General features: G+C 37.0%; 1 protein-coding gene across 5 annotated transcripts in view; it reads right to left on the bottom strand.

The window, feature by feature from the left end:
* Positions 1-13,491, bottom strand: part of LOC132367093 (zinc-regulated GTPase metalloprotein activator 1A) — a 51,118-nt gene extending 37,627 nt beyond the window's left edge. For 3 of the 5 annotated variants that reach the window (XM_059924853.1, XM_059924852.1, XM_059924854.1), the window contains exons 1-3: positions 5,911-6,170; positions 2,099-2,185; positions 154-250 (exon numbers count right to left, since the gene is read on the bottom strand). In XM_059924853.1, coding sequence (XP_059780836.1) covers positions 154-250; positions 2,099-2,185; positions 5,911-6,067 — 341 coding nt within the window. In that variant the 5' untranslated portion in view covers positions 6,068-6,170. Of the gene's footprint in view, positions 1-153; positions 251-2,098; positions 2,186-5,910; positions 6,171-13,018; positions 13,038-13,433 lie in introns of those variants that run through there. The other 2 variants (XM_059924850.1, XM_059924851.1) reach the window with 2 other exon arrangements.
* Between the last annotated feature and the right edge of the window lie 1,563 nt (positions 13,492-15,054).

The raw sequence follows: 15,054 nt of genomic DNA, 5'->3' as shown, positions 1-15,054 counted from the left end.
TTAAGAAAATGCATCCTAATAAGTCATTTACTTGAAAATACAGTGAAGAAGATTATGTAGATTCAGTTAATTTACATAAGGAAATCAAAGCTAGAAATATAACCAATAAACATTTCCAGAAGCCAACAAGCACACAGTAAAAACATTCCTCACTTTACGGAACAGCAGAGGCAACCGTTTCTAAGTTCCAGCCATTCTTCGTAGAGTTCTCCACCTTGGCTGACAGCTAAGGATTTCTCCAATGCACTTCCTAGAATGATTATTAACAAGAAGCACTCTTTAGATTATGTCCACTAGTCAGCCAAAAACAAAGATGAGTATACTCAATAATGGAGCAGATTTCAAAGCAGACAATACATTTCGTAACTTTTATTCTTTCATTCTATTCAGGCTGCCTCAATATTTTAAACTATACTACTCTAGATTATTTTAGCTTTCCTTTCTTTAAGAGAATTTAAGCCCCTAAAGAGGCAAGTGTAAAATCTACTTCCTCTTTAGGCCTCTTACTAGCCTGCTCCCATTTCCTAATAAAGTAGCTATTTTAAAGGCGTTCTTTCTGTCCATGGCCAACTCTCTAGATAGACCAGTATGTTTATATATTGGTTTTTATATGCCCTTCAATCTCTTACCTATGTTTTCATTCTTCCTCTAAATTGTTTCTGTGTCTACTAGACAGACTGTTCAGTATTCCCCGTATGAGTTATACCCTTAGTTCATTTTGAGGAAGCTTTGCTTGGCCAGGGTACCAATGTGCTCACTTAAAAATTAAATTTTAATCAAATACACATACGTTTCCTAGCAATGCTTACTTGAGAAAGGATAAAGTATATTTGAGAGCCTGAGATGCTTGTTATCAAATAAGAATGATTTAAAAGTCTTACTTTTCCTCCAGTAAAGAAACATACCCAAGCCAGGAAAGAGTTCTAAATGTCCAGTAAAGCAAATGACCAACAACAACAACAAAAAAAACCTGAATAATTTTTCACTTACATATATTTTTTGTTTATACTTCAGTTAGACAATGATAAAAGAGTTTTGAAAGGGGCTGCTACAGAATTCAGGGTGTAGAGAACATTAATAAAATGAAAAGGAAAGTATAACAAATGTTGTAAAGGACAAAGTTGTAAAAAAGGTCCAGAAAGAATGAAGATAGTAAGAAATAATAATAAATGTAATCAGTGTCCGACAGAAGATCAGTTAATAAGAAGTTAGAATTTAAAACTATGATTAAAAAATCTTAGGATTTTTATTTTTGTCTAACAGGACTCTTTAGTTTATTGAAACTATCTTCAGTTTACTAAAACCAGAAATGAAGTTCAACTAACAGGCCTCCCATCCTGTTAATAAACCTAGCTCCTTTACCAATTTGTAACTGAAAAAAAAGTATAATTTAAGAAATACCCCAACTGAAGTTATATTTTTTGGCTAAACATGAGTTTTATTAAAATTCACACTTGAGAAGAAAAGCTTATAAAAGAAATCAGAGAATTGTGTCTAACACTGCTGTATACATTTTTTTAAACACAGTTCAATATTAAAGACAAAAAAACTGGAATGTTAAATGTACATATTTTCACAGATAAATGAAGTTGCTTGAGGATGGAGACCACATGTTTAACTTATTTTTTAAATCTTCTGTTTTAACTGCTTTGCAGAATAATAAACGTTCAACAAGATAAACTTATAAGCCTGAAGCATTTTCAAATATTTTTCAAAAGTTGCAATTATACAATACAGTCAGTACAAAAGGAACTTCCTAGTTGGTACAAAAATCTTCCTGAAAGATTTTCTTTCATATCCTTAGATTTTTATTTCTGGAGATATTTATTTTATGCAAAAATCTAATTTAATTCTGTTGGTATGAATTCTAAAGTTAAACAAAATAAAATTTTATAGAAATTATCTGATTTCAATATCTCGAATCTATACAAAATAAAGCTTGACATAAATGAATCTAATTTTTCCAAAACTATCTACAGCAATGTGTTCACATTATAATATCTTGCATTTTCATTTTAAAACATGGAATATCAATTCACCAGTTGAATTAACTGTCCAATAAATTCTTGCAGCATGGCATTTACTGAACTTTACTTACCTTCCCCAAATTCATTTAAAATCACTGCTATTCTTTTACTGTGTTGCTCTGTCAAAATATAGTTCAGAAGTGTTGTCTTCCCAGCACCTATAAAATATGTTGGTTTTAATAACAAAATTCAAAGACTAATTTTAAAGACACAAAAAAAGATATAAAGGGACTTCCCTGGTGGTCCAGTGGTAAAGAATCCGCCTTACAATGCAGGGGACGCAGGTTTGATCCCTGGTCAGGGAACTGACCCACATGCCGCGGGGCAACTAAGCCCGAGTGCCACAACTACTGAGCTTGCGGGCCTCAACTAAAGAGCCTGCGTGCTGCAAACTACAGAGCCCACGCGCCCTGGAGGCCGCGCGCCACAACTAGAGAGAGGAAACCTGCACACCACAACTAGAGAGAAGCCTGAGCGCCGCAATGAAGAGCCCACGCACCGCAACTAAAGATGCTGCGTGCCTCAACAAAGATCCCACATGCCACAACTGAGACCCGATGCAGCCAAAATAAATTAATAAATTAAAGTCTTAAAAAAAAAGATATAAAGAGTCCCAACACTCTTTAAAATTTGCATGCTATTCAAATATTATTTAACAATGGTAAGAGAAGATTCTAGAGGAAAAGATTAAAGTATCCTTTGAAAACTATTAAAAATGCTTTATGCTAACATAAAATTTTATAAATATTTACAAATATTCCAACAAGGTGGGTCACATAGATTTCTTTGACCTCATATGACAAAAAAAATATGCCTTTTATATAACTTACACAATTAATGTAAGGGCATCTAAATTTTCTATTAAATAAGGAATTATTGAAGTAATGGCTCCTAAGGAATAAAGTACTTGTGTAGTTTATAAAACATAAAATATTTAAATCCCTTCACATGATGACAATGGTTCTTAGTCAAGAATATATGGTTTACTTCCCCAGAATTTACACATAAAGACCTTTCTTTTATTTTAACATTCATCATTAACCAGACACAAATTCAGAATGTCTATATGGCTACTTTTAGTATGCTTAAAGCAATCTATAAAATTGATTAAACACACACACATACAATGGAGAATGGACCTAGGAAATGTTAACAAAAGACACAATAATCAGTATTAGGAAAGAAAAGTTCATAAAGCTACGCTAACTCTATCCAGTAGGTGGCATATTACACCTAATAGATTCAGCTCAAGCAGAAGAAAAACTTTTGTCTTGTGAACCATACATACCAAAGTCCATGGAGGGGAAAACAAACAAACAAACAAGAAAACAAACAAACCCTAATTGCATGCACATACTAGTGTAGTTCAACTGTATAAATATGTCATTTATTTACCTATTTTTCTGCTGGTGCGCATTTGGGTTGTTTCTAGTGTTTTGCTATTACAAATAGTGCTGCTAAGAACTTTTACAGGTAAGCTTGTACACATCTTCTGAAGGACATTTACAAGATTTCTAGGGTATAACTAGGAGGGATTTACTGAGTAATAGAGTATTAATATCTTCAACTTTTTGGGGTCACATTCATATAAAGCTATCAAAGGGATGGAAGGCTTGTATTTAGCGGGCTTTAGGAAGCTCAATATCACTAAAGGTTGACATTTAGAATGGAAGGGACAGAACTTAAGGACACATGGCAATGAGAAAATTCTTAAAACCAGTCCAAGTGTGAGACAGGTGCCCTGAGCATGAGTGCTGCCCTAAGCAGTGGCAGTGAAAATGGAAAGGAAGGGGTGGATGTAGGAGACCTAATAGAATTACTAGGGCTTCATAATTAACCATATTATGAAGCAAAAGACGTTAAGACACAGTTCAGTCAGTCAAAAGTCTCCTATGGACCAGATTTTATACTGAGCCTTGGTGAAAAATGCACAAGACACAGACAAACTCTCTCTACCTTCAGGAAGCTTAGAAACATTAAAGGAAGTGGGAGAAGGAGGGGAATTCAGAGCAATAAAGAGGCAATTATGTCACGGGATGACACATTCAATAGATGTACAAGATGTCAGGGAGCACCTAAGAGGGACATCTAGCCAGAGGACTAACAGAAGAAAGTATTCCTGGGGCCAAAACACTTGGCACATTGTAGAAGTAAAAGTCGTTCAGTGTGGCTGGGCCACAGTTCCGCAGGCTGAAGAGGTTGTCAAGAGCCAGATTGTAAAGCTCTTGTAATTCATGTTAAGGAATCTGAACTTTAACCCAAATAGAAACCACTGAAGGGTGTGGCAAAATCAGATTGACATTCATAAAGATCATTAAGGCTCAAATACAGAATATATTAAAGGGCACCATGACTCAAGACCATTTAGGAAGCTTTTAGAACATTCCAGATGGTTGGGCTCACAGAAGCAACCATCATTCATGATGGGATGGTAAGATGAAGTTTTATACATGCTGAGTTTGACATGTCTGCCGGACATCAAAATAGAAACCAGCTGGGTATGAAGTTAAAAGGATGGACAGAGAGGGAAAAAAATAAATTTTAAAGAAGCCAAAAAAGCAGGTGGAAAATCTGATGAAAAATGTGATGGAAACCAAGGGAACAAGAGTTCAAGAAAGAGAAAATGGTCAAGAATAAGTAAGGAAACTATCCCCTAGATTCAGCAACAAAGTTGCTGGCATTAGTCCTCACTCCTAAGCTTCAGACCATTATCTCCAATGCTCTTCTGATCTAACAGTGAGCAAAATGGGGAAAGACAGGAGGGCAAGTCTAAACTATACTGTTTCAGACAAGAAATGTGCTCAACTTCGCAGTAGAGCAGCCTCTGAATAACAGTGGGAAATTCCTTTAATAATAAATAAACTCCTTTATAAAATTAATCCTGAGTAAAAATGAAAATAAACTTAGTCTACAAAGCAACAAAAGAGAAATGCCAGTGATTTAATTCCTATTTTTATGTAAAAGGCCCTCAGGTGCACCAAGTTTGTACTTGTCTCCAGCAGCATCTAGGAGTGGTATTATTTTCCCAGATCGTTTCACTTTATCTACATTTCTTAACTTTTTCCACACTTTTAATATGGTATTTATTCTAGCCCTTCTAGTTAACTGTAAAGTTTTAAAATAATACTTCGCAAACTTTTCCAGTAAAGTACCTCTAGTGTAAGCGCGTAAACTGTCCTTCAGGAAATTGTACTGTTTATAAAGCTATGAATTCTAGTGATCCCATGAACTCCTGAAAGTCCTCAGTTTGAGAAATATAGCCTTTGAGGGCACAGTAATTTTATTCTTACTCTTTCTCCTACAGTACTTTACAAACAGACCTCAAAAAAAATGTTTGAGATATTAGTACTTTACACGAAAGGCTGTTAGAGACTGGCTCGTGAGGAAGAGGAATATACTGAGTAATGGTCCTCGGGTGTCGGGCATTTTCAGAAAGGTTACACTCTAATTGGAACAGAGTTATACGGTAGGTATTTCTTGCCCCACTAAGCAGAAGAGAAAAGCAAAGGCAGACAGGTGACTGGAACTATTTCCGTTTTCAAGTGCGGCAGGTGAACTTCAGAAATACAAGGTAACTTGTTAGAGGTCACATGCATAATGAGGGGCGGGTCCGTGCTTCACACTGCAAAGCCAGAACTAGTTTCAAAAATGCGAGGCTAATTTTCAATCTCACTTGATAAATGTGACCCTAACTTAGAGGGGTCTGAGCATAACCTCTGAGATGAAAAGCAACCCAGTCGGGGAGCAAGTGACCCAGCCTCTACCTCAGAGACATTTGCTGTCGGCCAGAAGGCCCCGATGCCTAAGGAGAACATGCACCGTCAGCCTCAAACTCACAGGACAACAGCGTTCACTGCATTTTCTGACCGGGACTGTTAGTTACCTAAATACCCGGTGATAATTGTGACTGGGATCTTAGCGCCGGGGCCAGACGTTTCCTCCTTCTCCTCTCTTTGCTTCGTCTTTATGGGGACCAATTCAGGACAGTCCTCCTCCGCCTGCTCCTCTTCATCATCCGCAGAGCCAATAGCACGAAACATCCTGGCAAACAGCACAGCACACCTCCACCTAAGAGCAAACACCTGGGATCAAGACGCCGGCCCACAGCAGCGCACGCTAAGCGCGCGGCGCGTGCTTGACGTCATCACGCCGCGACGCGTGGCGCCTCCTGATGCCGCCCACGGTTATTACCTGGTCTCCGGCTGAGGACCGCCTCCCCTCTTAGACACGCCCCCAGGGGAACTGGGCAGGTCCCTGGGGCGTGTTCTCTGAACCGGACCCGAGCGAGGCGGACTTGCTGGGCCCAGACCTGACGCCGTCTCTGTGTGCGCCTTTAGCCTTAAAAGCTAATGGCTGGCTGATGGTAGGGTTGAGTCCCAGGTGGTTGGAACCTGGAGTGAGTAGCCTGTCCTAAACAGCTCTCATGAGGAATAGGCTTTATCAACTTGACATTTCTTAGTATCATTAAAAAATTTTTTTAATTCATAGGAGAAACAATGGGAAGCTGTTAACACTGCAAAAGTAATTGTAATTTTTCTGCCTGAACTAGTGAAACTTTTTTCTTTTTTGTAATTGCATATTTTACATGTATATCCAAATTTTTACCACGTACATGCATTATTTTTTTTATGCATTATTTTTATTTATTTTATCTTCTCATTTTTTATTTGGACTCAGGTACCCTGAGTTCATTTATTATATTCTTTAGTGCATGACACTCTCATCAATAATCCATGGATAGTCTGGACAAAGAATGTCACCTGCCATATCAGTAAACAAAGGCTGTTGCAGCCGTCAAGCCATTAGCCTCTGCAGCCTACCAACAGTGCACCCTGAGGGGATTCAGGATGGAGAAAAACAGGATATGGGCCCTAGATAGTTAAGGTGCATATCAAAGGAATGATTTCATTAAGCCCAGACTCTTTCATCTTCCCATACATAGAAAAGCAGTAAATTCATTAACTTGAGATGTCTGGTTTTCTTTAACAGTCATCTTTTGACGTTCTAGCTACCTGGTTTGTTTTTTTTGTTTTTTTCTTTGTTTGTTTGTTTTGCAAAAACTCCTAGACCCTGGCTCCTCCCTTACATCTTCAGAACAGTCCCTTAGAGCTATCTGAGAGGCTGCTCCCAGGCTTAATTCCTCATGAATAAAACGTAATTCTCAACTTTTAGTTTGTGCATTTTTTTAGTCTACAATAGCTCTCCTTTATATTTACATATATATTTATGTATATTTACAATGAACTCCTTTGACCTCACCTCTAACCCAAGAACATTACCAATAAGTTACACCTATTCATGTGGCTGTCTCCTATTCCAACCCTCTGCCTCTCCTCTGAGATAGTAAGCACTCTCATAGTGGTTGATCATAGGTGACTTACTTCCTCTTTTCTTTTTAGTTCTATCACTTATATATGTACTTAGACAAAATGATGTTTAATTTTGCTTGTCTTTGAATTCCATAAAAAGAGTATCGTACAATATATAATCTCCTAGGGTTAGCTAATTTTCTAACTCCACTGTTGTATTATATCGTTATATGACTCTGCAGCAACTTATTTATCCATTTCCTGTCAATCATTTTCAGGTTTTGCTCTTATGAACAGCATTGAGTGACGCTTCAGCATTACTGCCTGAACAGAAGCTGTTACAGCTGTGACTTCCTTCTCTTACATACTTCTCAGGCAAGTTCTTGCAGATTCCCTTACATGACTCTGGCTGAACATTATACTAACATCTCTTATCTCTCACCAGGAACAACCTGTGCCCTTTAGCGGCTCAGTCAAGAGGATGGACAAGTACTGCTGTAACAGTGTGTAGCCTCAGTCAGGAGCAAAAAGAGTTTTATACAGTGGTCAAAAGTTAAAGGCACCCCAAATGTCCATCAGCTGATGAATGGATAAACAAAATATGGTATAATGGAAAAGTATCTCACAATAAACAGAAATAGAGTACTGATACCTGCTACAAGATGAATGAACCTCAAAAGCATTACGCTGAGTGAAAGAAGGCATTCACAGAACACCACATATTGTATGATTCCATTTACATGAAATGTCCAGAATAGGCAGATCTATAGAAACAAAGTAGATTATTTATTACCAGGGACTAGGGGACTGAAGGCAGTGACTGTAATGGGTACATTTGGGGGGTGACAAAAATGTTCTAAAATTGACTGTTGGTCATGGTAGCACAACTCTCTGAACACACTAAAAACTACTCAGTTGTACACTTTAAATAGGTGTATTGTACGGTATGTGAATTTTATCCCAAAAGAGCTGCTATTTAAAAAAGGCTCCCAGGAGTTCCCAGGTGGTCCAGTGGTTAAGACTCCAAGCTTCCACTGCAGGGGGCCCAGGTTCAATCCCTGATCAGGGAACTAAGATAAATAAATAAAATAAATAAAATTTTTTTAAAAAATAAAATAAAAGAGCCTCCTCTGTGCATCAAAATGTGGTGGCGACAGTGTGCATTTGCACAGAAGCACTGCCTTCAGGTCTTGCCTCCAGCAGTTTCAAGTCCTGGCCTTCTGTGTAGAGTTATCATTTGCTGTAATTTCCCAATTGAGACATACCTAGGTATGAGTATAAAGATTAGAGCTTAAAATTTTTCTTTTAGTCTTTTTCCATAATATTCTTCAGCAAGATGTCTATGCATGAATTCTATGGAGTTCTACCATTTTCTTTTCTGACTCTAGTAACTGGACAGAATTTAGGAAGCACGTATCTGAAGAGGTGAGGGATTTGATTTATTTAGTTATATGGCTTTCAATCTCAGCTCTTCTTGCATGTCTGAGTATGACTGTTTTTACTTCTATCTTAACACAGGACACCAATTTTATCCATTCTATTCTGAGTGAGACGTTGTTGTTGTTGTTTTTATTTAATCCAAAATGCCTTTTAAAGTAAGTTTTTAAATGTCCTAAGTATAATATTGTAGAATCTACCACAATCTCTTCTATTCTCTTCTGCAATCTATTACAATCTATTCCAATGTAACTTTAAAATTTCCTCATTTTTGCATTTTATTTAATCACAGTTGCTTTATGGTAAAATGATAACAATAATAATAATGTGTGGATCCCTTACTAAGTGATAGACATTATGTTAAACATATTAAATGCATTATCTCATTTAACTCTGCAAGATAAATATTATTTGTATGCCCATTTATAAGCAAGGAAACGGAGGCTTAGAAAAGTTAGGTATCTTGCTCAAAGTTGTACATTCAGTAAATTCAGCCCTGCAGCTCAATCCAGATCTTCCTGACACTAAGTCCCATGCTCTTCTAAACCAGAGATCTGCAAACTTTTTCTGTAAAGGGCCAGGCAGTAAGTACTTTAGTCAACAGGAAAATTCAAGGATGTTATGTAGGTACTCATAAGAGAGAAAACAAATGTCCACACATTTTGCAATTTGAGCCTCATATAATTTTCATGTCATGAAATATTATTCTTTTAATTTTTTTCAACCTACAAAAAATATAAAAATCATTCTGAGCTTGCAGACTGTACAGAAAGAAGCAGCAAGCCATAGTTTGCCAACTACTGATCTAATATGCACTGCCTTGTTAAGCTGAATTTTGCAAAAACAGATCACCCTTGCTATTTTAAACTCAGTTTGTAAATCATTCACCATTGCAACCACTCCCCGTCCTCAAAGGGTTAGGTACCATAGTATACTACCATACTAATATTCAGAGGAAGGTAGGTCTGAAACTGAGAAGTCTAAACTATTTCTCCAAGGACACTGATACCCAATTTAAGGAGCACCTGACTCTTTCCATTGTGGTAAGAGCCCTCTGTTGGCGCAGAGCTGAATTCCAGCAGCTCAGCTTTGTGGCGATAACCCTGCCATATGTCCTTTGGCATAATTCCCTGCTCCTCCCTTTTGCCTCATTTTTCTCCTTTGAATAATTATGATAGTTGCCACGAGAAAAAGTAAGGACTGTAGCTACATCCAAATCAGAGGAAAGCTAAAAATAATGCCAATTTGGTATTGTTTTTTTCTCTCAATTTTGCAACTTCCTGCAAAGGAAAGAACACATCAGTGACCAGCAATAACTATTGGCTTAGAGAAAAGGAAACTGAGGGTTTCAAAATTAACCCAGTTCCTCTTATCTAGCTGTGCTTGGGAAATAAATAAATATTTCTTAAATGCTAATATTTATTGATTTATTTGCTATTTTTCATTAGATGCACATGAACTTAGTGGGAATATCTCTGAAAGGCCAGAGGCCAGTGGTTTTTATTCTTGTAACTGCCTTAGTTAAGACAGAATAACAATATTCAAGTATCATATAGTCCTCCGTTAAGATGTAAAACCATTTTATGCACATGAAATAATATTCCTTCCCCAAAATATTGAAGGTGACTGGCAGGTGAAATAAGTACATTTCTGTGTTTTTAGGGAGTGTGACTTTCATTTAAGGCTGTCAGTAATATTATTTGAATTCATTGTCTTAGGCTGTTAAACTATGCTACTTATAAGGCTTAGTTTATAGTCCAATCACTTTTAAATCAGCTTCCCACAAAATCTTTTAAAAAAAGAAAAGCACTGTTCAAAGCCTGCAGGCTGGCCAACTTGAGTGGTGCACTATTCTCTCCAAAATAGACTATCAGGCGAAGAGTGGGTGTTGAGCAAAACTAGAAAAATGGTGTGCAATGATTTATATTGTAATGGTTTAGGAGACAGTCTAAATAATATCCTCTTCTACTGTCGATAGAAATTTAGAAGTGACATTTGTGGCTTTATTTAAGTTTCACTTTCTAACTTTTATGGTTTTAGAGAAGTGTATGCCAAAATCCACAGGCACCTGCTCATGATTGCTTAAATGTAAATAAAAGACAGAAACAAAAGTGAAAGATCTCCATTCTTCCTTCCTCTTACCATTCCTCCAAATTTCCTCAAAGAGTGTTTAATTGCACTTAACTGAAGTACCGTGCTCTCAGCAAAGCCAGGGCTTCCTGGTTTCAAGACCAGTGTCTTTGGAGTCCCATAGCTCTGTCTCTCAATTAGGCATTACGACTTCACTTATGGAGGAAGATTCATGAACTTTCTTCAGATTGACTTACTTACTTTCCTCTTATTATTTTCATGTTTTTGTTCTGCCCTTGAGTCTCAGTGTAGGCTGCTCCAAATACATAGCAGCAAATATTTTCAAGCCACGCAGCCACTTCCGTGTCTCTATCTCAATCACCTAATCTTTCTATGGGAACTTCCTTCACATCAGCGTCCTTCGGCACCCTTACTCCTTCTGCAAGCTACCTTTATTTTAGTGGTCCTTCCAAACATATGTGCATAATAATTTGAAATTTCCTGAATTAGGTAGTGTATGACTCATCCCCCTCTTCTTTAATAATAGCAGACCCCCTGAATTTTAAGCTAGGTACGTGGCCTCTTAGGATAAAGATTACCCTTCCTAGTCTACCTTGCAACTAGGAATGGTCATGTGGTGAAGTTCTGGCTCATGGACTGGATGCGAAGTGGTGTGTGGCAGTTTTGTAGAACCTCGTGTCCTTCATTTCTTCTTTCTCTTGCTGCCTGGGATACAGAAGTGATGGCTGGAGCGATTCTTGGTTACTAAGAATGGGAGCCACACCCCCAGAGATGTGGGAGCAGAGACCTGGAAGCAGCCCACACCCTGGCGTGGAGCTGCAGGAGAGGAAAATGAACTTTCGTGCTGTTTAAATTTCTGTTCATGCCACTGAAACGAACTCTAACCAATAGAAGGTTTTACTTGTTTGTCTTTAAAATAATATAAATACACCTGAATGTATTCTAATTAGAAAAAAATTCAGACAGTCCATGTATATATGAGATTGTACTTATGTACGTGTGTGTGTATGGTGACACGCATCCAGTATGTTTGAAAGGATACACATCACTGTAATAATAGCAGACAGGGGCAATGGGGAAAGAGGAGAAATGGTTACATTTTATTTTTTAATACATCTTTGTATCATATTACTGGTTACAAAAGACAAAAGGCATCTATAATTTTTAACACGAAAACTAAACATTTTTAAATAAATAAGATATATATCAACAAGCTTTTTATGGAAGGTAAATTTTTAAATAGCTATCAAAATCTTAATTTTATAGGCCTTTTGACCTAGGAATTCTATGGCTAGAAATTTGTCCTACATATACACATATGCAGACACTTATGACATTTATAGTAGGTGTGTTGTAGGTAAAATGTTGGGAAAATCCTAACTATCCACCTGTAGGGGAGTAGCTAAATAGATTTGACACATCCATACATTGGAATACTGTGGTAGAGTAAATCTTTGCACTGTATTTACATATGAAACTGCTAGAAGCATCTTTGTTTTGGACAGTCCCCAAGAAAAAGACAGAAAGAAGAGTCTGCATGAAGCTTTCTGAATAACAAGAGAATCTATACTATACACGATGGATTTCTTTCTGATCACAGGTGTGGTAAATTCATGTACAGCTTAATTGAACAAATTTAATCTCCCGTAACACTTGTATTCTATAGATTAAATAACCAATTATGATTTCCTTTAACAAACATGTTTATAAGCTTTATGGTCATTACATGCCTTAAAGTTGAAGGTGACATTCCTAGGAGATTAAATAAAAACTTTGAAGTTAACAATTGACTCAACTGGAGAGCTACTTGCTCTTTTGCAGTAAACATTGAAGAGGAAAATTAACATAACAGGGATTAACATATACGCACTACTATATATAAAACAGATAACCAACAGGGACTTATTGTGTAGCACAGAGAGCTATACTCAATATTTTGTAATAACCTATAAGGGAAAAGAGTCTGAAAAAGAATATATATATGACCGAATCACTTTACTGTACACCTGAAACTAACACAACATTGTAAATCAACGATACTTCAATAAAAAATTAAAATTAATTTAAAATTAAAAAATAAAGACCATACTCATAAGCACACATATGATAAATGTATCATAATAGCAATAGCGCACACATAGACCTTTGCCCTACCTGGCCAGTGCTCCTTGTCTCCTTGTTCGTTGTGCTTCTGTGGTCACCAGAATGTAAAACATTCACTTTATTATCTTAACTGAACAGAATAGTAACCAGATGAGCACTTTGAATTCTAAAAACTCTTGGGTCAATAAGATTCTGCCTTTCCAAGTTTTGCATCAAATATCATTGTGACCCATAATTTCTCTTTTAATATTAAGCAAAGCAGAATCAAGTTTTCAGTTTAAAATGTTTTATTTCACTAATACAAGAGTCACTAAAAAGATATATTCTTAAGAAGAAAAAGAAAAGTACAGAATAGTGCAGTTCCACTGGGAAGGGAAGAGCAGGAAAGAGAATGGTTAATATAATAATATTTAGTTTTAGTACTTCATTTAAAAATGTCTCTACCTCACCTTGTTTTCCTACTTACCGCTTTCTGAGCAATGGGTAAAATTCTGGTCGCTACTTCACCATTAATTTCTTATCAATCCATTGCCATTTTCCCAGCTGAAAGGTAAAACATCCTTTTAACCTTTAACTTTTCATTTTGAAACTACTTCAAAATAACTTACAAAAGTTACAAAAATAGTACAGAGATTCCCACATATACCCTCCATCCTGTTTCCCCTAATTTTAATATCTCACACAATCGCACCACAGTTATCAAAAGCAGGAAATTAACATTGACACAATGCTGTTAACTAATCTACAGACCTTATTCAAATGTTGCTCGCTGTCTTCTGTTTGCTCGCTAACATCTGTTTTCTGGACCGGGATCCAGCGTAGGATCTCACATTGCACTTAGCTGTCACATGCCCTACTTTAATCAGGAGTATTTCTCTGTCTGTCATTCCTGAACTTGACAGTTTTGAAGAGTGTTTGTCAGTTATTTTGTAGAATGTCCCTCAACTTGGGGTTGTCATATGCTTCCTCAGGATTAAATTCAGGTTATGCATTTTGGGCGGGAGTACCACAAACCGATGTTATATCCTTCTCTGTGTATCACTTCAGAAGGCATGTGATATCCATCCGTCCCTTTACTGGTGATGTTAACTCTGATCATTTAAAAGTACTGTCTGCCAGGTTTCTCCACCATAAAGTTACTGTTTTCCCCATTGCAGTTAATAAGTATCTAGTGGGAGATAATTTGAGACTATGTAAATATCTTGTTTTTCATCATACTTGTACTTTAGCCCACTAATTTTATCATCCATTATTCTTTTTTTTTTAATTACAGCCTTTTTAGGGTATAATTTACCTAGCACAAAATTCACCCATTTTTTAAAAATTATTTATTTATTTATTTATTTATTTATTTATTTATTTATTTTTGGCTGTGTTGGATCTTCGTTTCTGTGCGAGGGCTTTCTCTAGTTGCGGTGAGCGGGGGCCACTCTTCATCGCGGTGCGCGGGCCTCTCATTATCACGGCCTCTCTTGTTGAGGAGCACAGGCTCCAGACGCGCGGGCTCAGTAATTCTGGCTCACGGGCCCAGTTGCTCCACAGCATGGGGGATCTTCCCAGACCAGGGCTCGAACCTGTGTCCCCTGCATTGGCAGGCAGATTCTCAACCACAAAATTCACCCATTTTAAGTGTACAATTCAAGAGTTTTAATACATTTATCCAGTTGTACAACAATCACCACAATCTAGTTTTAGAACACTTCCATCATCCCCCAAAGTTCCTTTGTGTCTGTTTACAGTCTTCTCTCCACCTTGGGCCCCAGGTAACCATTGATCTGCTTTGCGTCTTTGTTTATACAATACACTAATCTTTTTCTCATTATTCATTTGCTTGACTTTTTACCCTTGTTCATCTGCATAGGAGCAGACTAGATAGTTTACAAATGAGAAAACTTAAATCTAACACATTGTTTGGTATTTGACACGGGACACTGGTCAGCCTGAAAGTCAAGAGAAATGATGAATCATTCATTGACGTCAAACTAAACATGGCCTTTGGAAATTCTGTATATTAGTAGGAGCTGAATGATCCAGATGCATTAGATCTTCAATTAATTCATAAGTCTTCTCAATTAAATTCCCTTTCT

Source organism: Balaenoptera ricei, chromosome 6 (assembly GCF_028023285.1).
Source record: "Balaenoptera ricei isolate mBalRic1 chromosome 6, mBalRic1.hap2, whole genome shotgun sequence".
Lineage (NCBI taxonomy): Eukaryota > Metazoa > Chordata > Mammalia > Artiodactyla > Balaenopteridae > Balaenoptera > Balaenoptera ricei.
The sequence above is the reverse complement of the archived record's forward strand: the minus strand, read 5'-3'. Positions and strand labels throughout refer to the sequence as shown.